At 38.7% G+C, this 25,733-nt stretch overlaps 2 protein-coding genes across 6 annotated transcripts in view; one reads left to right on the top strand and one right to left on the bottom strand.

Annotated features, from left to right (window-relative positions):
* NIPBL (NIPBL cohesin loading factor) overlaps positions 1-9,452 on the top strand; it is a 148,735-nt gene extending 139,283 nt beyond the window's left edge. For 4 of the 5 annotated variants that reach the window (XM_077790267.1, XM_021551742.3, XM_021551725.3 and 1 more), the window contains 9 exons: positions 1,065-1,238; positions 1,759-1,949; positions 2,699-2,806; positions 4,100-4,300; positions 4,692-4,838; positions 6,400-6,695; positions 6,973-7,147; positions 7,713-7,898; positions 8,464-9,452. In XM_077790267.1, coding sequence (XP_077646393.1) covers positions 1,065-1,238; positions 1,759-1,949; positions 2,699-2,806; positions 4,100-4,300; positions 4,692-4,838; positions 6,400-6,695; positions 6,973-7,147; positions 7,713-7,898; positions 8,464-8,829 — 1,844 coding nt within the window. In that variant the 3' untranslated portion in view covers positions 8,830-9,452. Of the gene's footprint in view, positions 1-1,064; positions 1,239-1,758; positions 1,950-2,698; positions 2,807-4,099; positions 4,301-4,691; positions 4,839-6,399; positions 6,696-6,972; positions 7,148-7,712; positions 7,940-8,463 lie in introns of all 5 variants that reach the window. The other variant, XM_021551732.3, reaches the window with a different exon arrangement.
* Positions 9,453-16,502: 7,050 nt separating this feature from the next.
* The window catches only part of CPLANE1 (ciliogenesis and planar polarity effector complex subunit 1), a 62,809-nt gene continuing 53,578 nt past the window's right edge, over positions 16,503-25,733 (bottom strand). The window contains exons 49-54 of the mRNA XM_077790522.1: positions 25,397-25,561; positions 23,977-24,089; positions 23,571-23,654; positions 22,115-22,284; positions 21,576-21,716; positions 16,503-16,617 (exon numbers count right to left, since the gene is read on the bottom strand). Of these exons, the coding sequence (XP_077646648.1) occupies positions 21,603-21,716; positions 22,115-22,284; positions 23,571-23,654; positions 23,977-24,089; positions 25,397-25,561 (646 nt within the window). The 3' untranslated portion in view covers positions 16,503-16,617; positions 21,576-21,602. The remainder of the gene's footprint in view (positions 16,618-21,575; positions 21,717-22,114; positions 22,285-23,570; positions 23,655-23,976; positions 24,090-25,396; positions 25,562-25,733) is intronic.

Raw genomic sequence — 25,733 nt, 5'->3', positions numbered from 1 at the left:
TGTGTATGAAGCCTGTTTTAAAAACTTGACTAAATCTTCCCTCTGTTACAGATACTCATATATATTGTTCTTGTATCATTTTCTTTGCTTTCATTTTCCCCCCATTTATCTCTCATGTTCCTATTTTTTCTGTGTGTGCCCATTTAAAATCTGAATTTTTTTGTGATCATAGAAAATGCATGTAATGTCTGCTTTTCCTAAACAGTCTTAAAAACAATTAATTAGTTAAATGTAGATTAAATTAGAATGTTATATTCTCATTACAGTTTTTTTAAGATACTCCATAAGAATTTGTCAGCAGCACTTCTAAATCTACATACATTATCTAAAATGGTATACTGCCAGTAATTTAGAAAAGGTTTTATTAAATACAGACTTAAGAATAGCCAGTTCATTGGCAAGGGTAAGACAACAGCTCAGAACTGTTCTGTAGTGTGTCTTCCAAAACATGTGGTCTTGGGAACACTTCAGATGATCTTCAAGAGAAGACTACAATAGGTGTATGAGAATGATGGCAAGAAGTACAAATTGTACTGTGTTCCCTGATTACTGTTTTTTCTGTTATGATGTTAAATATTCATGGTATTTATCAATTTTCCCACATTTTCTCTGCATCTGTATGAGTCACATTTCACAATTGCAGCAAAATGTTTGTCTCTAGATGTATTAGAATGTCTAATACATTAGAATGTATTAGAAAAATAGTAGATAATTTTTGGTAAAATTTCTTTCTCATTCTTATGATAGCTCTTAGTCATTGAGATGCAGGCTACTACACTGGACCTGGTTCCAGACGTGTATAATTTTCCATGCAGCTGCCCTGGGTCAATACTCCATTTTGTCCATCAAATAGAGTAGTGGTAAATAGAACTGCCATGGCTATCAGAATTTCTTGTTAGCAATGGATGATGTCCATATGGAAGTGTGATACTGTTTGGACTAGAAAAAGCTGTGCTACTGGGAGGAGATAAATTTCATACCTTTCTTCTGAAGAACTTAAAAATCAGAAATACAAATTCTAGATCATAATAACGAGAATCATTTCCTCTTTTCTCCACTCCTAGGATTTGCATTTATACAGCACCCAAGTTTAATGTTTGAACAAGAAGTGAAGACTCTGTACAACAGCATTCTTTCAGATAAGAACTGCTCAGTAAACTTAAAAATCCAGGTGTTAAAAAACCTCCAGACCTACTTGCAGGAGGAAGATACACGTATGCAGCAGGCAGACAGAGACTGTAAGTGCTCAATTCTTCTGTGCTCATGAGCCTTGCAAAACCTGACTTTGTTGCATACAGTTACTATATATCTGTGCTGAGTCACTTAAAGTTGTAAACAAATCAGTAGTATTGTACCCAAAGTATTTTACAATTATTTAAAAAGGGGTATATGCATAGATGTATTATTTACTTCCAATATGTACAAATATTTGAACCAATCCAGAATTCATTATTATTGTAATTATGGTAATAATATTTTTTATCGAAATTCCTTGGAGTTTAATCTGCAGATAAAAAATAATTACAACATTTAAAAAAATACTTTATTAAGGAATTAAGAGTTGAATTAAAATTTTATGTATTTTTTGATATGTGTTAATACATTCGATTGTTCTGTGTTTCATGAGATCATAAAGCCATTCTAAGACAGCTGAAATATGTATTTATTGTGAAACTCAAAAATCAGCATATATCAAGTGATGACAAAATAAGTAGTTATACTATGATGAGTATGCTATTGCTTTTGTCCTTTTTACAGGGAAAAAAGTAGCAAAACAGGAAGACCTGAAAGAAATGGGTGATATTTCCTCAGGGATGAGTAGTTCCATCATGCAGCTATATCTCAAACAGGTCCTTGAGGCTTTCTTTCATAACCAGTCCAGTGTACGCCACTTTGCTCTAAATGTCATTGCACTGACATTAAACCAAGGTCTCATCCATCCTGTTCAGGTATGATAGACTCTTGTGGTTGGACTTTCTTTTATTCATGTTTTTAGAGGCTTTCACACTTGCTACATAGATTTCCAGGTCTTCTATTCTACTTACATTACAGCAGCTTCTTACTGTAGTCAGAGGCCTTTACAGAAGACATATTTTGAAATCTGCTTTATGTTGTTAGCCCACAAGACTCCAAATGCTTCATTATCTAATTTTTTGATTAAGAGGTAAAACCCAAGGCAATACCTAAAGAGCATGTAGATATGCACACTGTAGCATAATTCTGTCACAACTTTGAGTTATATGCCAAAATATTTTCTTTATTTAGTTCTTTATCCTGTGTCAGCTTGTTTCCACCTCAATCCCTATATCCTCCAAGCACTGTGGAATTCCACAGTCAGTGTCAGAGCTTCAGATGTCATCTCCATCACTCTTTGCTTATATAATGTTTTGTAATTATTTTTTGGTGCTGTAAACATTGCACATGTTCAGTCATAAGTGGTTTTTTGTTTTTTTTTTTAAATGTAATTTTCTGTATTTTAAATTCACTTTAAAGTTTGAGAAAAAGGGAAGTACTACCTGAAACCTCACAAATTCTTTAGAATGCTGGTGTCTCATAGTATTTTGTTCTTTTTACTTGAAAAAAGAGTAGTAAGTTGCATAGACCTTCCTATTCTAATTTCTGCAGTAGAAACAAAGAAAATAGACTGAGAAAGAGGAGGTACAATGCCTCTGAATAACCATTTCATTTGTTTTTCAAGTGTGTGCCGTACTTAATTGCTATGGGCACAGATCCAGAGCCCTCTATGCGAAATAAAGCTGACCAACAGTTGGTGGAAATAGACAAAAAATATGCTGGGTTCATTCACGTAAGTAAATCTAATTTAACATTTTACAAAATACTGTTATGTTCTCTAGAGCTTTAACACTTCAATATGCTTCAGCTCCAGAAAAAAGAGTATAAACTAAAAAAATAAACAATAACTCTAAGCAGTTGTAAGATTACTCCCCTGAGAAACAGGAAGGATAATATAATTTGAAGTGTCTCTTCTAGTCCAAAATCTCCTTTAATTTATGATTCAGATTAATATCTTCCACACTAAATAGTATTTAAAAGCCTTTATTTTATAAGAGGTAAGGACAAGTGTTTCGTAATGTTTAGTGGTGATTTTCCTGTATCAGTGGACTAGAATAGAAAACACCATGTAATAGTCAATTGTTAGAATATATATTATATTAGAGTGTGCAAGGCACCAAGGCTTTATAAATTATAATCTAAGCAGAAGCACCATAGGAAGCTGTTTACCTCTGATGAATCTTGCTGAAGGGAAAAACTAAGGGCTATGTAAGGATGTGGAGTTGTGGCATACTGCCAGTTGTGCTTAAGATCTGAAATTAAGCTGCAGCATTCTCCTTACTTTGGAAGATCCCAGTCTACATTCTGTAGGACTTCTCACATGTCCTTCTTTGTATTCCAGTGCATTTGGACTGTTGCACTGTTGATGGCATCCAAACAGATAACTTATCCATTAAGTGAAGGCCAGTAGTTGAAATTTGTTGTGTCAGGCAGCTGGCTACAATGTATAGACACATAGTCAACTTTGCTGAACAACAGCACAGGTAGTAGGAAGGCAGTTGGCTATGCAGCCTAACTAGAGAATCAGTTTGTTCTGAAACTAGAGCAAGACCATTGAAATGAGTAAAATCAACTGGAAATTATTGGATATATGAAAAAAAAAAAAACAACAACAACAAAACCCAAACATTTTCTGTTTGTTAGTCCTATTGTACTCATATAGATTCAGTTATTGGTTTCACTACAGGGGATACTGAGCATATACATGTGGTAGAATATTCTGTTCATGTATGAAAACATGTCAATGTTCTTGAAAAATGTTTAAATTTAAATACCTGGCTATAATGGATAAACAGATTAGCTGTATGTTTGTAGCAGAATTTACAGTCAAAGCAGTTCAGAAGACATTCTAATCTCTGCCACAGGTTCTGTTTGACAGCTCAAATCTCTTTACCATCTCAAAAGGTAGTATTGCCTCAGTGCGTGTTTTTAATTTAAATTTTAGATGAGCATCCCTTTAAAAGGACTCAGTTGTACTGATTTGGAAGCAATGTTTTGTATAAAAATAAATATATTTCTATTTCAGATGAAAGCAGTGGCTGGTATGAAGATGTCTTACCAAGTACAGCAGGCAATTAATACCTGCCCAAAAGATCCTGTGAGAGGTTTTAGACATGATGAATCATCCAGTGCACTGTGTTCACACCTCTACTCCATGATTCGAGGGAACCGTCAACACAGACGAGCCTTTCTAATTTCTTTACTCAACCTCTTTGATGATACTGCAGTAAGCACCACATTTCCTTCACTTGAAAAGAAGTTAAAATGCAGCATTAGAAGCTCCTTTTATAATGTATTTTAATGACATAATTATTGATAGCTTTGTCCCAGTGTATATTTTTTACTTTCTAATATAAGGTATTTATCTGTGCAATAGAATGCATGTTGCATCACTCTGTACCTTTTTATATTCAGTTTGAACTGATCAGAAATAATATATATTCAGGTATGACTAAATTTTGCATGTATAGATATTATTTACAGTGTTTTTAGGGGGTTATATAGCATAAAAGTTGTGGTCACATTTTTTGCTCTAGATTCTTGGGAGCACTGCAGAAGTATATGAATCCAGGATATTTCTACACGTATTGATGTGTAATTTTTTCTTTAACTTCCAGAAAACAGAGGTGAATATGCTTTTGTACATAGCAGACAATCTAGCCTGTTTTCCTTACCAAACACAGGAAGAGCCATTGTTTATAATGCATCATATAGACATCACACTATCAGTTTCTGGTAGCAACCTACTACAGTCATTTAAAGAGGTACGTGCATTTTTATTTTAATATATTTATGGTGGTGGAAAAATAAGCTTCTCTATAATGTGGTCCATTTTTCAGTGAATGCAGTAACATTATTGTTGTGTTCACCAGTTGCATTACTTGGCATGTAAAGAATAGTCAAAAACCAAGCAATACTGTCTGTTCTGACCTTTATTTGCTAGACACTAGTCAAAAACTCTACTTACATTGCTGCTTATGTTATTAAAAAAGAACGATGAATTTTGAGATCAAATCTGTATAATTTCCCAATATGTCTGAATAACAGTTAATTGTATGCATCTAAAAACACATGAACCCAGAATCATTGTGGAATACTAGTTTGTTGTGGTTCTTTGTAAAATTGTAATAATAAAATCCAGTTGGCAGTTTATTTTGTTGTCAAGTAGCTGATGGCAGTTGCATTTGTTGCCTGAGTGATTTAAAATGCATTGTTCATTGCGAGACAGGAGTGGGCAGTATTCCTTAAGTCAATGGTAAGAACCTGAATCATGATAAAATACCTGTTGTTATGGCAACACACAAGCCTTTGAGAGGCCTCTGCTTCTTGAAGATTTCAGTGTCTTCCTTTCCTGAACAGCTGTTACAGAAGAAGGTGCAAATTGTCAGGAAGCAGTTTCTAGTTTGACAAATAAACATGAGTCAGAGTTGATGCCTGAAAGTTCACAGCTTGAAATGTACTGTGCTTTAAATTCTCACCCTACCAAAGTTGATTTGCTAGAAAGAGACAATACGTTCTTCAGGTTGAGAAGCAGTGTGTAGCACATAGCTCCAAAAGGTCCAAAAGCTGTTTAGGTCTGTGTCCTGAAAAGTCATACTATGTGCAGTAGTAATGCATATGTGAAATTCTGTAGATCTATAAGTAATCATAGAACTAATTATAGAATCATAAGAGGGCTAGGGTAGGAAGGGACTTTAAAGATGCCTTGCTCCAACCCTCCATTATGGGCAGGGACACCTTCCAATCTGGTCCGCTAGACCAGATTGCTCAGAGCCCTACCCAGCCTGGCCTTGAACACTGTCAGGCATAAGGCAGCTGATTATTATTATTAATCATTATTAATTCATTATTAATATGATTACTTTGGTCAGCAGTGTAATTAGTGTCATAGAATGTTAAGAGACAAGGATTTAAAACCACCTTGGACACCAAAGTACATTATGGAAATCTCCATGAGACACAGAAATTATTCAGGTGAAAAAAAACCAGAATTTTCATCCTGATTTATTGTGTTTGGTCTTCTACTGTATTTTGCTGTCACTGCTAATAAACTTCAGGCGTCATTTAATGAAAACATAGCAGGGAAGTACTTGTTGCTTCAGTTCCTTCTGTATGCACCTTGCAAGAAAATCTGGGTGTTGGATAAATTTTTCAGTATATATTTGCCATAAATAATTTTAAGACTATCAAGTTATAAATTATAACATTGTTCAGCGAATTATCTTTATTTTAAGGTAGTAATGATTTTGGACAGATTATTTTAGGAGCATACATGATGTTACTTATCTTAATTTTGGAATGTGTCTTAACTTCTCTGTCTTGCAGTCTATGGTGAAAGACAAAAAAAAGGAAAGAAAGCCTTCATCAGGTGAGGAGACCGAGAGTGACAGTAACAGTGGTAGTGGGAGTGAAAGCGAGGAGGAAGCTTCTAAGCCTCGGAAGTTACGGAAACGAGTGGACTCTGATTCAGATTCTGATGAAGAAAATGATATAAATGCAGTGATGAAGTGTTTACCTGAAAATTCAGCTCCTTTAATTGAATTTGCTAATGTCTCCCAAGGCATATTATTACTTCTGATGCTGAAACAGCATCTAAAGAACCTCTGTGGATTCTCTGATAGGTAAGGCTATTTTGATAATAGGATACTTGTTATGCAGTGACATTCTTCCATTTGTTTAAGTTGATTGTAACTACCTGTTAAGCAATACATTTATGTAGCAGGGAAAAAAAATGTATTAAGTTGAATTTAAACCAAATTATTTGATTTCTTGCCAGGCTATCTATTGTATATGGAATGATTCAGAGAGAAATACTTATGTTAGAGGTTTTAAAAGCTTTTTGGTCAAATTGCTCTGGATTTTCCTTTAAAGGTCTTCTCTCTTGTTTTCTTTAAACAGTAAAATTCAAAAATATTCTCCATCTGAATCTGCAAAAGTTTATGATAAAGCTATAAACAGGAAGACAGGAGTGCATTTTCATCCAAAACAAACTTTGGATTTTCTGCGAAGTGATATGGCTAATTCCAAGATCACAGAAGATGTGAAGAGGAGTATAGTAAAGCAGTACTTAGATGTAAGTAAAGTTGCTTTGCAGAAAGTCTGTAATTTTTTAACACAGTATAAACTTGAAAGTACATTTAAAAATGTTAAATTCCTGGTTATCTTATATGATGTGTGGATCTTCTTTTCAGGATGTTTAGCAGGACTGTATTTCAAAGATTTCCAATGAGTTTAAACTCAGTGATAATTAATTTCAGTTTAAGGACATTCATCTTTATGGAGTATTTTCCAGTTTCTGATATCCATGGTGTATACCTCTCCCATATTACTTGTTCACTTTATTCCTGACACTTTCTTAACTCATCATGAGAGCAGAGACTTGATGTGGTTTATTACCCTGCAGTAACAGTTAGAGAAAATTTGCCATTTGGGAAACACAGGAAGAAAGCTTTTGTATATCTACCAAAAAAAAATCAGAAAGTTAAATTTGTAGAACACAACATGAACTGTTCAACTTGTCTGCTGTTTGTTTTACCCTGTTGGGTTTTTTTTTGCTACTTGTTTCTAACATAATGTAACACATTATAAATGTCCATGTTTAAAGTTACAAAGTGAACTGATCTTCTTTGTTTTAATAGTTCAAGCTCCTTATGGAACATTTGGATCCTGATGAAGAGGAAGAAGATGGAGAGGTGTCAGCTAGCACAAATGCTCGGAACAAAGCAATTACCTCGCTGCTTGGAGGAGGCAGCCCTAAAAACAATGCAGCTGAGACAGAGGACGATGAAAGTGATGGGGAGGATAGAGGAGGAGGCACTTCAGGGGTGAGGCGGAGGAGGAGTCAACGTATTTCGCAGCGTATTACGTAAAATGATTTTTATGTGCTTATAAATGTCAGTTTATTATATTAAATGTACACCAAGTAATGTAATCCACATGAAAGAAATAAGCATTTTGTAGATAGAGATTCTCTACTTAACCGTTTATACAACTTTTGTAGAAAGTTTAACAGAAAAGACAATAAAAAAAAACCAAACTAGAAAATGAGATTTATCCCGTATAAAAAGTTATTAATTTTCCTTTGGAATGTACTGTGTGTTATCCTTTTTATTGTTGCCAAGTTTTTATGTAGCTTTATGATTCATGTGTATATATAATTTTATATATCAATAAGAGATAAAGACACGGGTACAAATTAAGAGTATGTGGTTTTACAAGGATATGTTAACCCCTTGGCGCTGGCGGTCGCGGTGCGTCTCATTGCCGGCAATGGAATGTGTGCCGGGGAATCCCAACTCCCGGCGTCAAGGGATTAAAAGCAATAAAAGCAATAATTTCACTAAAGTTCTTTTGTGTAACACTTGGTCTTTTTTCCCCCCAATGTTTTAGTCATTGAGAAGGTCAAAACGAAATTCAGACTCTACGGAGTTGGCAGCACAGATGAATGAAAGTGTTGATGTCATGGATGTCATCGCTATTTGCTGTCCAAAGTACAAAGACCGACCACAAATTGCAAGAGTAGTACAGAAAACCAGCAATGGCTTCAGTGTTCAGTGGATGGCAGGCTCCTACAGTGGCTCCTGGACTGAGGCTAAGCGCCGTGATGGCCGCAAACTGGTGCCTTGGGTAGACACTATTAAAGAGTCAGACATTATTTACAAAAAAATTGCTCTAACGAGTGCTAATAAGCTGACTAATAAAGTTGTGCAGACTTTACGATCGCTGTATGCCGCCAAGGATGGAACTTCCAGCTAATGAATTTGTACATGCAGCCAAATTTACAGGAATTGAAATAACAGAAAAACTTGAAGTATCAACTTTCTGGCAAAAAAAAATCAGTTAAATGAAGAGTAAGAATGGAACCTGGGACGCGGGGAAAAAAGAAGGAAATGTTTGGTAAACATTTTTGTGGGAGCTTCCTTCGCTGTTGTGCAGCAGAAACTTCTCAGTTCATTTTTACTCCCACTGTATTATAGTTTAACAAAAAAATTGTTTATATCTTGAAAAAAAAAACCTTTCTGTTTAAAAAAAATAAACAAGTGAATGTTGGAAATTAGTCTGTTAATGTTCTTAATAAAGTGTTCTTGGAGTTTAACCTAGCAGCGGATGGCTTTCTTTAGCTTAGCCCAGTTTCCAGGAAAGCATTGTTTTTCCAGGCTGTAAAGTGGCAGAATCTCCTGGATATATAATTTATTCTGTTGAAGAAAAAAAAAAAAAGAAAAAAAAAAAGCATGCAGTATCTATGACCTATCTGCAGGAGGAGTTTTTGTAAATGTAGATTTTGATGTATTAGGTCACCCTGAAATAATACAAGAAAAGGGATCCCCAGCAAATCTGGTGGAACGAATACTGCAATAAATTTTTTTACTTCTCTTTGTTACTTGTCTGTTTCCATTTGAATTTCTTATTGTAAAGATCTGTTTAAATCCATTTATATTATTTTGCAGTCTTTTATGTAAAATTTACTATATCAGTGGTTTTCAAAACAAGACATAAAATATTGTTTATACAGTTTGTATAGACTGACTTCTGAATAATTGGTATCTTTTCATTTTTGTCCCTAGAAGGGTGTTAACACAAGTTAACTCCAGGGTTTTATTGTATCCTGCAATATTTAGTATTAACTTTATGATTTAGCACTGTGCCAAACACATTTTCAAGAGTACATTTTGATATAAAAAGAAACTATAGTTTATTCCTTGTATGCTTCAATTTCTTTCTAATGCTGTCCAAGTGGTAATTTATGATAGTTCAGATTTGGGGAAGGCTGAATGACTCTTCTGCTTGGGCCAACTGGCCATGTACTCATTTCTCTGGGTTAATGTAGAGAGGCTTGTGTCAAGAGGAGCTAGCTACCAGTGTCAGAGGAGTGAATGGGTATGAGTCTGGGCAATTACACTACATTCCTTCACAGATGAATTTTTAAAGAAAATGTTTGTATATTAGACTAATTTTTTTACTAATTGAAAGATGTTTTCACTTTTGTAAATTGAAAAAATGCTATTGAATTCTTCAGAAGTATTTGCTTCAACTGCCTTGCCACAACCTTTCATAAGCAGTTTGTATTCCTAGAGAGCAAGAAAAGCAGCATATTTGCAAATAGGAAAAAAATCTAAAAACAGCTAAACTTTTAGGAGTATATTAAACCCTGGTGTCTTTTCAAATGTATTTATTGAAAGCAGGTGTTCCTCAACATAGTTATTTTTCTATTATGTTTTGTTTCTTTTAAAAATTTAATCTATTATAGGGGGCTGTTTTTATGAAACTAACTTGCGGAATTCTAATACATTATTCAATTTGTGAGGAATAATAACAGTATTTCAAAATATTGATATGTTAAAAACTCAACCCATTAAACAAATTATTAATAACTCCTTAGAATCCAGTTAGTAAATTGTTGGGGAATGCCTTTTTGTTGTTTCACCACTGGAATTTTTCTGAACAGAAATTATTTAGTACCTCTTTGTTTGATAGTGTTGATAGTGGTCTCTTCACCATACAAAAAGCCACCTCTTGGGCTAAGATCAGTATTGTAAAGGAGGGAGAAGTAGAAGAAACAGGAGTCAGTACTCTGCAGCTCTGGAAATGGGACATTTTTGTAGCAAACAATGAAAGACTGTATTTTGCAGGGCCAAGTGCAGCCTTTATACTGGCAAACTCATACTTGGAGACTAGAGGGGTTATATGACATATCAGATATTACTGATAAGCAGAGTTGAAAATACTTCACCAAGAAACTCCCAAGTGATAAACCCAAGGATTTCATACAGTTGCAGTTTAAAATTAAGTTGGCTGTTAGGAATTTCTGATGCAATTATATTAAAGCATCTTATTTTTAATAGGTAATACAAATATTTCCTTGTTCATTTCATGTGGCTTTTTCCAGTAGTAAAGATGGGGGGTAATTTTGGTTTGCTTGGTATTTATTGGAATAAAATTATCAGAAAGAAGTTATAATTAAACAATATAAACTTGAAGTCTAAAGTTGTCTTAGTTGAGAGGATTTAGACCATTACTCTATTGTATGTTATGCCAGTGGCATACATGGTCCTTGATGGGATGTGATGGTTGTTACATAATTTGCAGTTACAAAGCTGATTATAGGTGATTAAATAAATTGAATATGATTCTTACTAGTTAAAGAGTTGAATTTTACCCTCCCGAAGTACACAGAGTAATAAATACCTAGTCTGGTTTTCCCCATCACAAGGACCCTGGTTACCGGCTGTGGAGAAGGTAGCAGGGCCCCGTTTTGGGAAACAAACTCCTGTTTGCTGTGTGAGACTTGGGCTGACAGTGCCAGTCTCAACTCCAGTGCCATCAGTGCAGGGCTCAGCCTCTGAGCAACATTGCTCTTGTTACCAGCATGACCACGGCAGCAGCCACAGCACACACCAAGATAAGAATTTCTCTACATGAGAAAGTGGTTGGTTTTGTTTTGGTTGTTCTTTAAGTGCTGCAGTGCAGTAATTGAATCCAGTGACACAATTTTACTCCTTGGTATTGACATAGCTTTGTAGTATTTTTTCACTGTATGGCTATAGATTTTTACATATATAACTGTAAGATTATTGAATTCTTCCTGCTTTCTCCCTTTGAGTACAGGATCCGTACATGGAACTTACTCAGTAGCTTACCTAACAAAGGGGTATTACCAGGCTTTTAGAATTAACATTAGCCATGTTGTACTTTTTAAGAAAACACAGACACTTCCACAATCTAAATAAGAATGAAATTATTATTTTTGATCTTCCACTTCATACTGTAATATTGCAGAATAATCCTTGAATATTTTCAACATCACAATAGTTTTTGACAGAACTGTAATTATAAGTATTTTTTTAAATTATTCAGTAACACTCTTTTGTAATTTTGATGTTCTTTATTGCTTATATTAACAACTCTAACATGTACAAAAGTAGGCATGGGAAATATTCAGCATAAGTATGTTAGTGCGGTGTGGCCATTATAAAAAAGCTATTTAAATTTTTTAAATTTCAGTCAAACTTTAGCTTTTGTTTTGCTGTTGTGGTGTCACTAGTAAGAATATTGTTGCTGTGGAATAATTAAGTTGTGCTAAACAGTAGCTCTAACATGCAATACCTTGCAGCCCTAAAATAGTTCTTAAATGTGATCGTGGCTCATGTAAAAAAAGAGGTTTTAATCAGGTCTGGCTCATCTGGTGCTAGTTAACAGCAGGACATTCTGCCAAATGCATGTGTTAATGATATTACAGGGAAACGAACAGATGAGTTCAGCCCCAGGCAGATCTTAGTGACACTGAATTCAGACAAACACCCTTTCTGTGCTTTCCTATGTCCCAGCACTCCTGAGCTCTCATGCCCTTCACGTAACAGGAGTGCAAGCCGCAATTCCTATATCCTAGAGTTCCTCCACTCACCAAAGAGCCACACCATGATCGTATGACCATTTCCATATCCTTCAGAGAATTTGTCATCTTATCATTGAAGTTCTGAGTTGTAATGGGTGAGTTCTTAATGTAAGTAGCAAGATTTTAGATCTCATGGTTCCTTGACAAAATATTAAAGTGCTATTGTTATATACAAATAAGTTCATAGTATTTTAATATTTCATTTATTTAAAATAAATGTTTTAAGAGTACAGTCTGGACCTTTCCAAAATCCTAGAATGTTCACACACTTTGTTATCTCTTTTTCACTGCTCACAGTTCCCCATCTATGTCTGGGCACCTGTAAATCATCGAGGGAATGCATTTTTTGATTATTCTGGGAGACTTCTTGCCAGTCTGTGTTCTCCCCCATCAGATATAACTACGTCATTTGTAATTTCCGCATTATTTAGGGGCAGTGCAGCTGCATGCGCGGCTCACTGCTACCCAGACTGTGAGGTCAGGTATCCTCCAGACACACCTTGCCCTGCGGGCCGGTTCGGGGGCACGGGCGGGGCAGGGGAGGGTTTATCATCCTGCGAGAACTGAGCCGGCTCAGGCCAACAGCACCAGCAGGGTGGCGGTCCAAGTGTGCCAAGGGGATGGCCCCTTGGCAGTCATCCCAGGGGGAGGGACTCCTTGCACCGCAGGTGCAGCAGAACGTCACCAATGGATGTCCCACCTACAGAGTCTGGCACGGGCTGACCCATGTCACTCGTTACTTCAGCGGCTTCTTCTTTAAAGCAATCTGGTTTGGCTTCAAAGGAGCTTTTCTCCATCACTGTTCTTTGTGCGGCTGTGTTGTAAGGCTCATATTTCTATTTTAAAACAAGATCCTGCTTCCTAAAATCTGGAAAGGTGATTTATCTGATTTCACCCCGACTTTGCTGGGGATTGGTCATTAGCAGGGTGCTGCAGCTGTGCCTGCAGTGCAGCCTGTGCCTCTCAGCAGCTGCAGCCACCAGCACCAAGCTGTGTTGGGTGGGTCATTGCTGAGGCTGCACCTCACTCCCCACACTGTCCATCAGCTCACTTTCAATGCACTTCCTCCTTTCTCTTATCTCAAGAGGGCTTCTGAATTTGTTTTACCTATCCCTTATTTGTATTTCTCTTCCTAACTATAAAGGGCTACAAAATGTGCTGGAAACAGCCCCATTTTCCCACTAGATGTAATTTATTTAGAGAAACCATACAGGGGCCCATCTGTTTTTCATTTTGACTTCACAAGCACAGACTGAAGACATGTTTTCTTTGAGCAAGTCTTCTTTTGGTCTCTTATTTTGCATGCTTTATTCTCTTGTTAGCATTCATGATTGTACAGAAATACTCCTTCACTACACTTAAATCCTGAAAGCCAGAAATATGTGTGTGGAGGGAGAGATTTAGTGGGTTTCCTGCTTAGACTGAATGTATTCTCTGAGCACAAGCAAAGTGTGATGAATCCTTGTGTGATGAATCGGTTTCTTATTTTGAGAGCTTTTTTAGTTTGAATAGTCTCACTTGGAGGTGGATGTTCAGATTCAAGGTCAGTGTTGAACATCACCTCTGCGATGAGTCCCTGCAGTTCCATCTCCACTGACAAATCTGCAGGACAGATTCATATAATACCAGGTTCTGGGTGATTTGGACCACTCCTCATCAAGGCTTTTTATTTGCTGTCCAAAAATACTGCTGTTGCTCCACTCAAGAGCAACACTCCACTCAAGAGAGAGAGGTTCCCTTTCCTTCCCTTCGTGTTGAAATCAACATGAAATAATTGCAGAAGTTGTTATTAACTCTGTGCTCAGCCTTCGAGCCATCCAGACCAAACTTTCCAGACCAGTTTAGGCTTGTATACACTGAGTTTTTTCCTTTGGACAACTGATCCAAATTGCAGGATCCTCCATGATTAGTGTAAATTTTTCCTACCTTTGATTTTCAAGTCTTGGCTGGGAAACCCACTCTGGCCACTTCTTCAAATGTCATACTAGATATTTGTAGGAGGGTGCACATAATTACAAGGCATGTATTACTCCCAGCAAGCCCTTTTCAAATTTAAGTACTTTTTGAACCTTCCTTCCATATATTAGTTGTGTCTTTCTATATCAGAGAAAGAAAAAAGTCCTTTCCTTATTTTAATGTATTTGAAAAATTCTCAAGTGAGGCTCAGGGTTGTCTTCTGGTGCTTTATCTCCTGTGTGTTATCTCAAACTGACAAAATTATTTCAAAAGCAAGTTTTAGGGTTGTATTTCTTATTCAGATAGTAGTGAAATTTTGTTCTTTTTCCTACAAAATTTTACAAATTGTAGTGCAGATTTATTTTATGTACACATTCCAGTGCTGCACGTAATTTCTTGAAGCCTGTATAGGATCCTTAAAATTCCACAGCTGAAGACACTTGCTTCCATCTTCAGAAGGTGTAAGTGTGGTTTTGAGGACACAGGGAGCCCAAAAGGAAACTTCCCTTGTCTTCCCTTGCATGTTCCTCTTAGAACCTAACTATTTCTCTTTCTTCACTGGCCAGGGGTTTTGAAGAGAAAACACAAATACCAGTCCTGTGTATCTTAATCTGTGTTTTCACAGAATTTGACATCTATTTAGTAGTCTGTAAATTTAAATATCTCAGCCAGAGCTCTAGATTAGAGATGCTTCTGCTGGAGGTGCTTTACATCAGCCAGTGGGTAAGTACCATTGACTTTATTACTCCCTGAGTCCCTTAATAATCAAGACTCATATTAAAGAACGAAAATAGTTGAAGTAGTATGCTCTTACTTTTGTAGCTTTGTCTTTTTCATCTTATTTTAATTCTTGTAGTTTTTTGTGTTGTTTAAGTTGGTGTTGGGTGTTGTTTCCAATGTCTCTTTTTGGGGTTTGGTTGGTAAAATTTTTTTTAGTTTTGCTTTTGGTTTTACTTCTACATTTGCTTTGTTGTTGTTTTTTTTAAGCTTCCTGCAAGGAAGTCTTTTTCCTGAAATGAGTTGCTTTTGACATTTAAAATCAGACAAAAAACACCACATTAAACAAAGATCAAAACATATTAAAATGTAAAATTCATGGCATACAGAACACAGCCTCTATATATTATTTAATCCAAAGAAAATGATCATGTGCTTAACCTGTGAGGCTTCCCTGTCTTTTGTTCAGATGGAAAAGTCATTCTACTGGAGTGCTAAAGGAAGTTCAGGTCTCTTTGGATGAGATTCCTAAGCTGTGGCAGTGGATGGTTGCCTCAGCACCCAGCCCCAGCAACATCTTCATGCAAGTGCCCATGGCAACAGCCTTGGGCAATGGCTTTGAGTGGCGGCTGCCATTCAAAGGATTTTTCACAATGTGTCACGGTCCGCTAGTGCAAGCGGGAGTCATGATGGTTCGTTTTGCCAATCTCAGAGTGCAAAAGCAACACAGAGGGTATTTTAGATCCATCCTATCACGTCAAAGAGAATCTCAAAGTCACTGGTTAACTCGGGGGTCTTTTTTAGTCTCCACCGGGGGGAACAGGACGATATGTTGAGGGAACGGGTACAGAACAGTGAAGAATAAGTCTGTTGAGAACAAGCACAGTTCTGAACAGGACAACCAGTCCCAGTAGTGAGCAGGACTCATTGTTTCGGGACTGGTTTCCATGGGAAACAAGTCTTGGTCCAACAAACACACCTGCAGGTAATACTTGGCAGACATCCCACTTCAGTCAGGCCAGCACCCCTGGGTTAGAATATTAAGGGTCTCAGTCTCAGTCCCCGTTCTTGATGATGGTCATGAGGCAGATGAGGGATCTTCTATGGGGAATCACCAGAGTTCTCTAAAGCGAGTGGTATCTGACCAAGAGGTGGGAAATTCATGGGCTGCTCTGTATGAAGCAGGTGTACAGAGCAAGCTGCTCCTTGCCAGTCCCTGCTCGAAGCAGTGCAGCGTGGCAACACAGCAACAACACCTGCAATCCATCACTTGGTGAGCGTCCACCTCAACCAGGCCAGAACTCCACTCGGGGTCTTCAGGGTCTTCTGCCATTGCAACGATCATGGGGCAAAAATGAGGGGAACTTTGGACTGTCTCTTATACTGTGGCACCATCCTGGCTGTGTCAGATGCAGTGAAGCAGGTGTTGCCATGGTCCTGCTGCACTGCCAGCCCTGAGGAGCATCTGCCAAGGTTCCCTGCAGGGAACAACAAAAGACATCCTGCTGTCACCCTGTTTGAGCAGTACTGCTGCATCAGCTACAGACTGAGAGTCACCAACTCAAACACAGCTGAGAAACCTCTGGGTCATCCTGTATCTAGTGGGTAATATGTACATGCAGATGTGCAGATGTGCAAGTTTAAGAATCAAAAGAGAATTTGTATATTTACATGTTTCTGTCTAAGGAAGAAAACAGAATTTTAATGTTTAAAATTATGTTTCTTACACAGTGACTGTGGAAAAAAATGCCAAAGAACTGCTGGGGTTAATGACCCTCAGTGTAAAGTTCATCATTTTCCCAGTATCTTGCCATTAATTGGCAGGTGCTGCACTGTTCTTTCACTGCTTGGTTAACAAAATTAACCTCGCATTTCAGTATACAGTACAGAAATTGGAATAGCATAGCATAGCATAGCATAGCATAGCATAGCATAGAATAGAATAGAATAGAATAGAATAGAATAGAATAGAATAGAATAGAATAGTTATGGTTGGAAGCAATAATCTAATCCAACTGCCACTTCCAAAGACCTTTTTGCTAATTCAAATAACATTTTGGGACTGAGCAAAGGTTAAAGCCTATTGCTAATGGCACTTTCCAAATGCCACTTGAACACTGACAGAATTGGGGCATCAACCACCTCTTCAAGATGCCTGTTCTTCTCTGTGACCACCCACAACCCTCGTGGTAAGGAAATAATGCTTCTTTGTATCTCCTGTTTCAGCTCTGAACCATTCCCATGCAACCTGTCCCTGGATGCCAGGGAGAAGAGGTCAGCACCTCCCTGTGCCCTTCACCTCCTCATGAAGCTGTGGAGAGCATTGGGTGTTGGGGTGTGTTTTAAGTTTCCCCCACAGTTATGGTTGCTCCCTCTCCCCCTCTTTTTGTAAAATGGTCCAGCTTCCCTTCTCCTCCACACTCCGTCTGCCTGTCATTCCTCCCGACACCCAGTTCATTGTATTCCTGCTGAGTTATCCCCCCCAGCCTCACCCGGAGCCTGTCTGTCTGTCAGAGACCTCTCCCTTCCACCTAGACAGTTCCATCCAGGGCTTCAAATGATAGGCTGGTCTCCGGGGTCCCCTCCCTCCCTCCTTCCTAATGGGAAGTTTCCCCTGCGTGTCACCCCTGTTACCACCCCAGGTGTTATCCCATTGTCTGGCTGCTGTTTCCTCCCCTTGGTACCACCCGCCTTTAACCAGCAGGGCACACGGTGCCCATCGCCTTTTGGTGCTTATCTTCGAGCGAGTAAACTCGGAACACAGGTACCCCCAGAAGGACGGCTCCTTGCTTTTGTCTGGGTCGCTCTGCGTGCCTTTCAGTCTGGTGGCTTCATCTTCCCACCGGCCGTACCTCGTGCCCCCAGCAGCACATGAGAGTGGCCTTTGCTGCCAGCGCTACAGGCACTGGGCTGGCCGAGACTTGGGACACTAGCAACAGCGCTGGTGGCTCCATGGTAGAATTCCTGTCTGTCACGCCAGCAGCCTGGGTTTGATTCCTGGCAGGGGCACTAGTGCTGGCTGAGACTTGGGAAGGCACAGTGACAACTGAGGTCACTTTCTCCAAAGGTAACAAGCCCAAATACTTCAGGTGCTCCTCACAGAAGGTTCCAGCTCTGTTTCCCTCCCCAGGATGCACGGAAGGACCTTCCCATCCTTCTCCACCCGCAGGGCCCAGCAGACCCCAGGTGAGGCCACCCCAAGGCTGAGCCCAGGAGGACCATCCCCTCTCCGGGCTGTGCTCGGTGCTCTGGGATGGGGTTTGTTGGGATGGGGTTTGTCCTCGGGACTGCCTGGGCACTGCTGACCCACCCTGAGCCACTCCTCTCCCACTTCATCCCTGCACCTGGTGTTACTCCTTCCCAGGTGCAAAATCCACCTGGGACTTGACAAATTTCACCCCATTTATGATTGCTCAGTGCTCCAATCTATTTAGATCCCTCTGCAAAGGCTTCTTGTCCCTCAAAAGATTCTACAGCACCTCCCAGTCTGGATCATCAGCAGACCTGCTACTGGTGCACTCACCCCCAGCATCCAGCATTGACAAACACACTGAGCAGAACACACTGTAATTAAACAATAAGCATTTTGTTTGTATCCATTATTCTTCACCTTTCATTTCATTTCATTTCCCAAAGAGACTACTTTGAAGATTTCCCATGCCAGCCACTAACCCAAAACTAAAATAAATGAAGTTATGTTTCTAAACATTTATTCTGTGAATAGAGTAGACAGACATTTGCTTGGGAATATTAAGTATTTTTAGGAATCCAGGAAAAATTTTTAGGAATCCTGGAAAAGCAAGCCAAACGTGTCCTGGGCTGCATCCAGAGCCCCGTGGGCAGCAGGGGAGGGAGGGGATTCTGCCCCTCTGCTCTGCTATGCTGAGACCCACCTGGAGCACTGCATCCAGCCCTGGGCTCCCAGCACGGGAGGGACAGGGACCTGCTGCCCAGAGGAGGCTGTAAAGGTGACTAGAGGGATGGAGAACCTCTGCTCCAAAAATAGTCTGAGAGAATTGGGATTGTCCAGCCTGGAAAAGAGAAAGCTCTGGGAGGACCTTAGAGCTCTTTCCAGTACCTGCAGGGGCCTCACAAGCAAGCTGGAGAAGGATTTTTTACAAGGGTAGGTAGTGATAGGACAAGGGGCAATGGGTTTAAGCTGAAAGAAGATCAACCCAGGTCAGATACAGAGAAGTATTTTCTGTTAAAGGTGTTGAGTGAGTCACTGGAAAAGGTGAGAGGCTGTGATCAAAAAACCACCAATAACAAAAATCCCAAAGGGATGGCAAAAATGAGGCAGGTGGATAAAGAAGTAAAATTTGTCAACTTCTTCCTTTTCCAAAGTTTTGAGTTCTGCAGTTTGGTGTTTGAGGAAAATCTTAAGCCTTCAAATTTGAACATAAGCATTAACTTCTCTTTCAGCTTTACAAGAGAAACTTCAGCCCTGAAAAACTAAGCAAGTATAAAGGCAAATAAACTGTAAACCAGTTTGGATTAGTAAATATATATACAGTTGTATTTTGACTACCTTTACTAGGACATTAGAGAAAATGGGCTTTTTAAAATTTGTTTCTAAAAGGTTGCAGTGACTTAAAAGATTTTTATTTGTTTGATCCTCATAACTTCTATGACAGCAGACCTCCTCAATGTGTTTTTAATGTCTATTTCAAGATTTCTTTAATTTCAAATGACTATCTGCTTCTCTCATAAAAAGACATTCTAAACAGTTTCCTCCTCTTCAGCCCTAGAAGGGGCATCATAGAAAAGAAATTGCAAAAAAAAAAAATTGTGAGTCCATGGAAGCAGTTTGGTTAAGAAATCACTCTTGCAGATCTTCTCATGTGTCCCAAGTGCTTTTTCTCACTGCTGTGGCTCTGCAGGAGCAGCTCTGCTGGCCCAGACTCTGCTGCTGTCACAGCTCAGGCAAAGTGTGAGTTCACTGCTGACATCCCGACTGGGAGGTCTCTGAACTGCCTCTCTGCCCCTGTGTTAATGATTTGTGATGCTATGGATCTGGAGGCACATCAAGAAAGTATTTCCTTTATGACTGTTAAAATGAAATGGACTGACTACTTTCTCTTCCTTCTCACAGATGGCTGTGGGCATAACAAGACTTCCACACTTGGCTAAACCAGTATTTTTTACAGTATTTTTCCACCAGGAACAGAAAGTGCTTCCTGATGATTTGTTTGCTGCCACTCTGAAGAAACACAGTATTACACTTTGGGTAAAGTCACAGTTTCATGCTTGGATTGGCTCTTGAAGGCACTGACCCCTTTCATTTGAAGATGACCAAACTCAATCCTGTAAAAAAAGCTGATGCAGATTTTTAGGACTGCTAAAAAACTCCCATGGCTAGTCTGGACCTCTGAGCCTACAGGAACTGTCAGTTCTATCCCAGCATGTGTGTAATCCTGTAACAGTCTCCCTCTGAATCTTATTTTTTTATTTTTGCCAAGGTGCAGCTTCACTTGGAAACATAACATTTTTAGGGTTTTTAACTATTATAGCTTGGGGTGACAGTAATTAACCACTGGAAATTAATACACCTTTGACTTCCATGAAAAAATAATATTTCTTCACTACAAAATAAAAACCTTTGGGAAAAAGTCACCATAGCTGCATCTGTTCAGACATCACAACTACTTGATAGTCACTGAGCACAGGGGAAATTGTTTTACAAACCCCTGGGGGTTGCTGAAGGAGCTCTAAACAGCAGCATCCTGCAGATGGAGGAACAGCAATACTGTAATTTTTTTTTTTACCCCAGGAAGTACTTGCCCTTTTGTCTCACACTGCTGCCTGACTTTCCTAACAAAAGTCTACTTTTTATTTTCATTTCTGACTATTTGTACGTCTTTCTGTCAATCGTTCAGACTCTTGTAAGATTTTTCAAAACAACTGCACAAGTAGACTGGGTTTAAAATATGAGGGTGGTGCACATGTACACATACAGCCCTAGTGGTACACAGCAATAATTACGAGTGCTGCATGTGTAAATCATTTACAGCAGAAACAAATAAAATCACTTTTATTAAACCTGTTTATCACAACCCTTATGTTACAAAAATAACTTCATAATAATGGTGAATATTAAATGCAAAAGTAAAACAGTTGTACACTACTCTTAAAATAACATTTTTTAGTGTTTTATTTATATTTCTATGTAAAGAAGCTGACCCAGATCTGTTTAAGACTATGGGTTGGCCTTTACCAACTATATTTAGTTCTTCTTGACCTGAAAACATATGGAAGGAAAAGTACATTTTAAGGAATTCAGTTTCATCTAGGCTAGGCTGGTAACAGTGAGAATTTCCACGCTGCTTAAGAAGGAAACCAATACAAGCCTCAATCCATTTTAAGTAGAACAATTACTAATTTTAAAACACAAAACCCAAACACCAGCAACTATTTGGAAACTTTGTGAACTGTTTACTTGTCCTCCACATCTGCTATCATAGCCTCAACTGCATTCATTCCAGTCCAGCTTGCTGAGGATGCTCCCTGTGCTTTCAGAACCATTGCTGGTGTTGATACTGCCGAGAGGAGAGAAAATCATGCTGTGCACTGAAGAGGTCTGTTGGGGACAGAGAAGATGAACTGATCACTGTGCTTCATTCATGGACAGCAGAAATTATCCCACTCTTTTAAAACATGTCCAAATCCAGTTACAGGTCTGATTATTCTGCAACAAATGCAGTCTATTGTCTCTTAATGCCCTCCCACTGGTGTCTGTTGCCTGGGCAGACAATGTGTCTCTATGGTTGTTAAAAAGAACATTCAATTTCAAGGCTCACAAAACTGCATTTGTAAAAAAAAATAGCATGGTTCTGCTGAAGCCCCATAATTTATGACTCTCTGTATCTATCTGACCCACGAATTTTGAATAGAGAAGCACATTTTAGATAAAGCAGAAGTAAACAAAATATTAAGTGGCAAGTATCAAATAGTTTATAGAATAAGTAGGTACTCTACCTGGAACATGGAGTCATGAGTATCTTGAAGTATTCTTTGGATATCATCAGGCACAGTCCATGGACTCACCACATCTCGATCAGCGTCAGGATCAACATCTTCTGTCTGAACTGCAGTGGCAACCTGAGGAGGCTTTTGTGTTGAGCTTCTGCTGACTCTGCACTCAGCAGCTGAGGAGAGAACAGGCCAACCTTAGCAGGGTAACTCGTCTTGCACTTTTCACCTCAATCTCTTAAAACTCCTTCAAGAATAGAAGCTTCAGGTTCTAGGAACTGAAGCTGTGTGTAAATCCATGTGAAAACTGCAAGCTCTGTCATCTAGAACTCCTGTGGGTCTATGGTGAGAAAAGGCTGCTGGTTCCTTCCAGTCTCACGCTCTGAACTGCCCTCCCAGGGCAGAACACAAAGTGGAACAGGACCATGCATGGCGCCTACAGCTCTGTGGTGCCATCCTCCACCAAAAGCACATTGCTTCCTTATTGGCAAAGGACTAAACTAAATAAATTCTGAATTTATGCCTCTTCAGAAGACACGAAACCCTTAGCAGTGATGTGATATACTGGGAAAACAGATACAAAAAGGTGCCAGGAAATCAGAGAAAGATCAGCCTGAATATAATGTTTAAAAAGTGAATATATGGAATGGAGAAAAATTACTTTTCCACATAAGTAGAGCAGATTCAGGAAAAGTGCCTTTCTGCTTATTATTACTTCTGTCAATTTCCTATACTGCCAAGTCAAATACATTGACCTTTGACTGTCCAAACTATGCCAATAGTATAATTCTGGTGTAAGGCAGAATAGAATCAGGCTACAGTATTTCCTAAGTCTCAGAGTGATTCACTTCTAATTCTTTGATCAGAAATTCTGCTGCTGTTAACAAGTACTGTATCTGCTAAAGAATTTGATTAGGAACAATCTTCTGGGGATCCAGACCGACAAAGACAGGCACGGGAAAAAGTACCACTAAAATCCAAAGAGGATTTTTTGTTAAGCTTAGTCAAATTTTTCCATGCTAACATTATGACAAAATGATATATTAGACGGCTATTATACAGAGGATAACAAGGACAATTCCTATTTTAATGAGCTTGGAAAATAATCGGCATAGAAAAGTAAGGGAGAGGCATAACTCTTGTATCCTGGATGGTAATTAACTTTCTCTCAGTGGGTTTGAAATTAAAGATAAAACTCAAAGCCTCTGTCCCTTGTGATTTCATAACACGTGTTTCAGGAATTCACCAAAATCAAGCACACTTATTTCAGTAATCTTGAAACTGTCATCTGGCTAAAACTGTTCAGAAAATAAACAGAGGTGATATTTCACAAGTTTCTAATTAAAAATACTTTTAAGTGGGGGAAAAAAATATGAATTTTACTCTTCTAAACAAATTTTGTATCTGCATCTTATTCCCCCCCGTATTATGTAGCACTACATCATTGTTCTGTGTAACTTACAGTGTCTAAACGTAACAGGACAGTTTGTAGCATTTCTCAGTCTTCTTCTGGAGGTACTTTTCTGAAGGAGCATACAGGCATTTCCTGTAAAGACAAAGTAAGCATTTCCTTTTATAAATGCAGATCAAATATACTCAGAGATGCTTAGAGATTTTCATCTACAAGTTTGCTGCCTGGATTACACAGTACTCTTGCTATGGCAATTTATAGTATGCTGGATTTAAAGAGAAGTGATAAGAAAAGGTAACTCCCATCATTCTGCAAAACAATAGCAGCAGAATTGCAAAAGCCTCAGGACAGGAAACATCCAGGATTATAAATTTGATTTTTACACAGATATCCCTCCCAAAAATCCAGGAGTCACCTGAAGATCCTTTTCAATATGTACCTTCATTACCGTTCTTACCTCTGGACTCTGTAAAACCAAGAGCTGGGGTGAAATGTTGTACTTTTTGACCAAAACCAGGTTTGGCAGCACTTCTGCTCCTTTCTGCCAGAACAAGACTGTTCAAATGCCCTCTGCAACAAGACAAAAAGAAATGAATGACACAACAAATCTTAAATACTTGCTACTGTGTACCATATACCATTCCTCAACTCAGACCTCACAGGGCATATTCAGAAGAGGCATAAAAGCCAGAGAAATCACAATCAGCCCACTTTGCTGAGGACCAGCATCACCAGAATCACACTGCTTAGGGGCCAGTAAGCTTCACCAGAATCAGAACTGCTGCAATCACAGTGAAGACACATCAAACTGGCTTTACACAGAGCCTCTTTAGGTCCAACAAAACTTCTTAGTTAGTAGTTCCTTCCACTCCTAAGTGGATTCCTGCATGATGTTCCTTAGCATGTCTGATTCTGGCTGGGCTGATGCACTTAAACGTCCCCTGGACCCCACCTGCAGGCTCTGCACAGCACTGACTACCTTCAATTTAATGTTATATCCTGGAACTGTAACTAAAAAAGACACTGTATTGAAAAAGAGAAGCAGAAGTATTAAATTAAAGGATTACCTAGTAAGTACAAAGTTCTCCCTATTATTCTGAAAAGCATAAAATTGTATCTATAAGAAGAAAAACTGCAATGTAATATACACCTGTATTTCACATATACATAGCATTAATACCATCAAACTGAGTAAATGTATCAGTCAGTTCATAACACACAGATACAGCCATCTTCTCAAAAGGAAATAAGCAAAGCGTGGAAGTAAGAACAAGTAAAATCCTAAGTAATGGAAAATTAACAAGAAAGAGAACAAGTCCAGAGTTTGCAGAGCCGAATTTTTATTCGCTGCTAGCCTGTTGTTAGATGCTTTCAGGTCTATATTTCTAGTTATAGTCCAGTGGAATTCATGGAATCACTAAGGTTGCAGAGGACCTCCAAGATCATGTACACCCTCTGATGGGATTACAAGCCTGTCAACCAGACCCTGGCACCAAATGTCACATCCAGTCACACCTCAAGGGATGGTGACTCCAGCACCTAACTGGGCAGCCTGTTCCAGTGTTTATCCACGCTTACCGTAAAGGAACTGATGTTGAGTGGAATGGATTAGGACACTGCTTACAGTTGGGCTAACTCCTGGGTTTGCTTATTTGGTGCTCCAAAAGGCATTTTTAAGGCTCCCTCCAAGATTTGCAGTACTGGTTTTAACAAGCCTGGAACAGGGACTTGAGAGTCCTCTGATCCAGACAAATTGTATCTTTGATTGCACCAGCATATGACTTTTCTCTCAAACCATTCCTGTCTATAAACTTGCTACAAAATTTGGAGGTAAAGACACCAGTGGAACACAACAGGTTTAATGCTTAGAGTGTTACCCTGTACTAGGTGCCACCTTCCTCCTTCTGTAAGCTTGAGCTGATCTTGTGCTGGACAATGTCCTGTGATCACTTGCTCGTGATGCCACTGTTTCAGACGACATTTCATTCACCAGAGAAAGTGCCTGCGATACTCTGATTCTGTAATGCTCTAACAACATGGCTCTGTGAAGAAATAATATTACACATTACCTAATGCTGTCACTCATTTCACCACAGCTGGCTTGTGAGTACTGTAAGGCTACATGAAGAGTATTTTTTACAAGATTGCACAGAAAATATACTAAGCCTTTTAAGATATCATTAGCAAAAAGTTAGCACATTTCTTACCTAATTG

This window comes from Lonchura striata, chromosome Z (assembly GCF_046129695.1).
Source record: "Lonchura striata isolate bLonStr1 chromosome Z, bLonStr1.mat, whole genome shotgun sequence".
Classification (NCBI taxonomy): domain Eukaryota; kingdom Metazoa; phylum Chordata; class Aves; order Passeriformes; family Estrildidae; genus Lonchura; species Lonchura striata.
The sequence above is the reverse complement of the archived record's forward strand: the minus strand, read 5'-3'. Positions and strand labels throughout refer to the sequence as shown.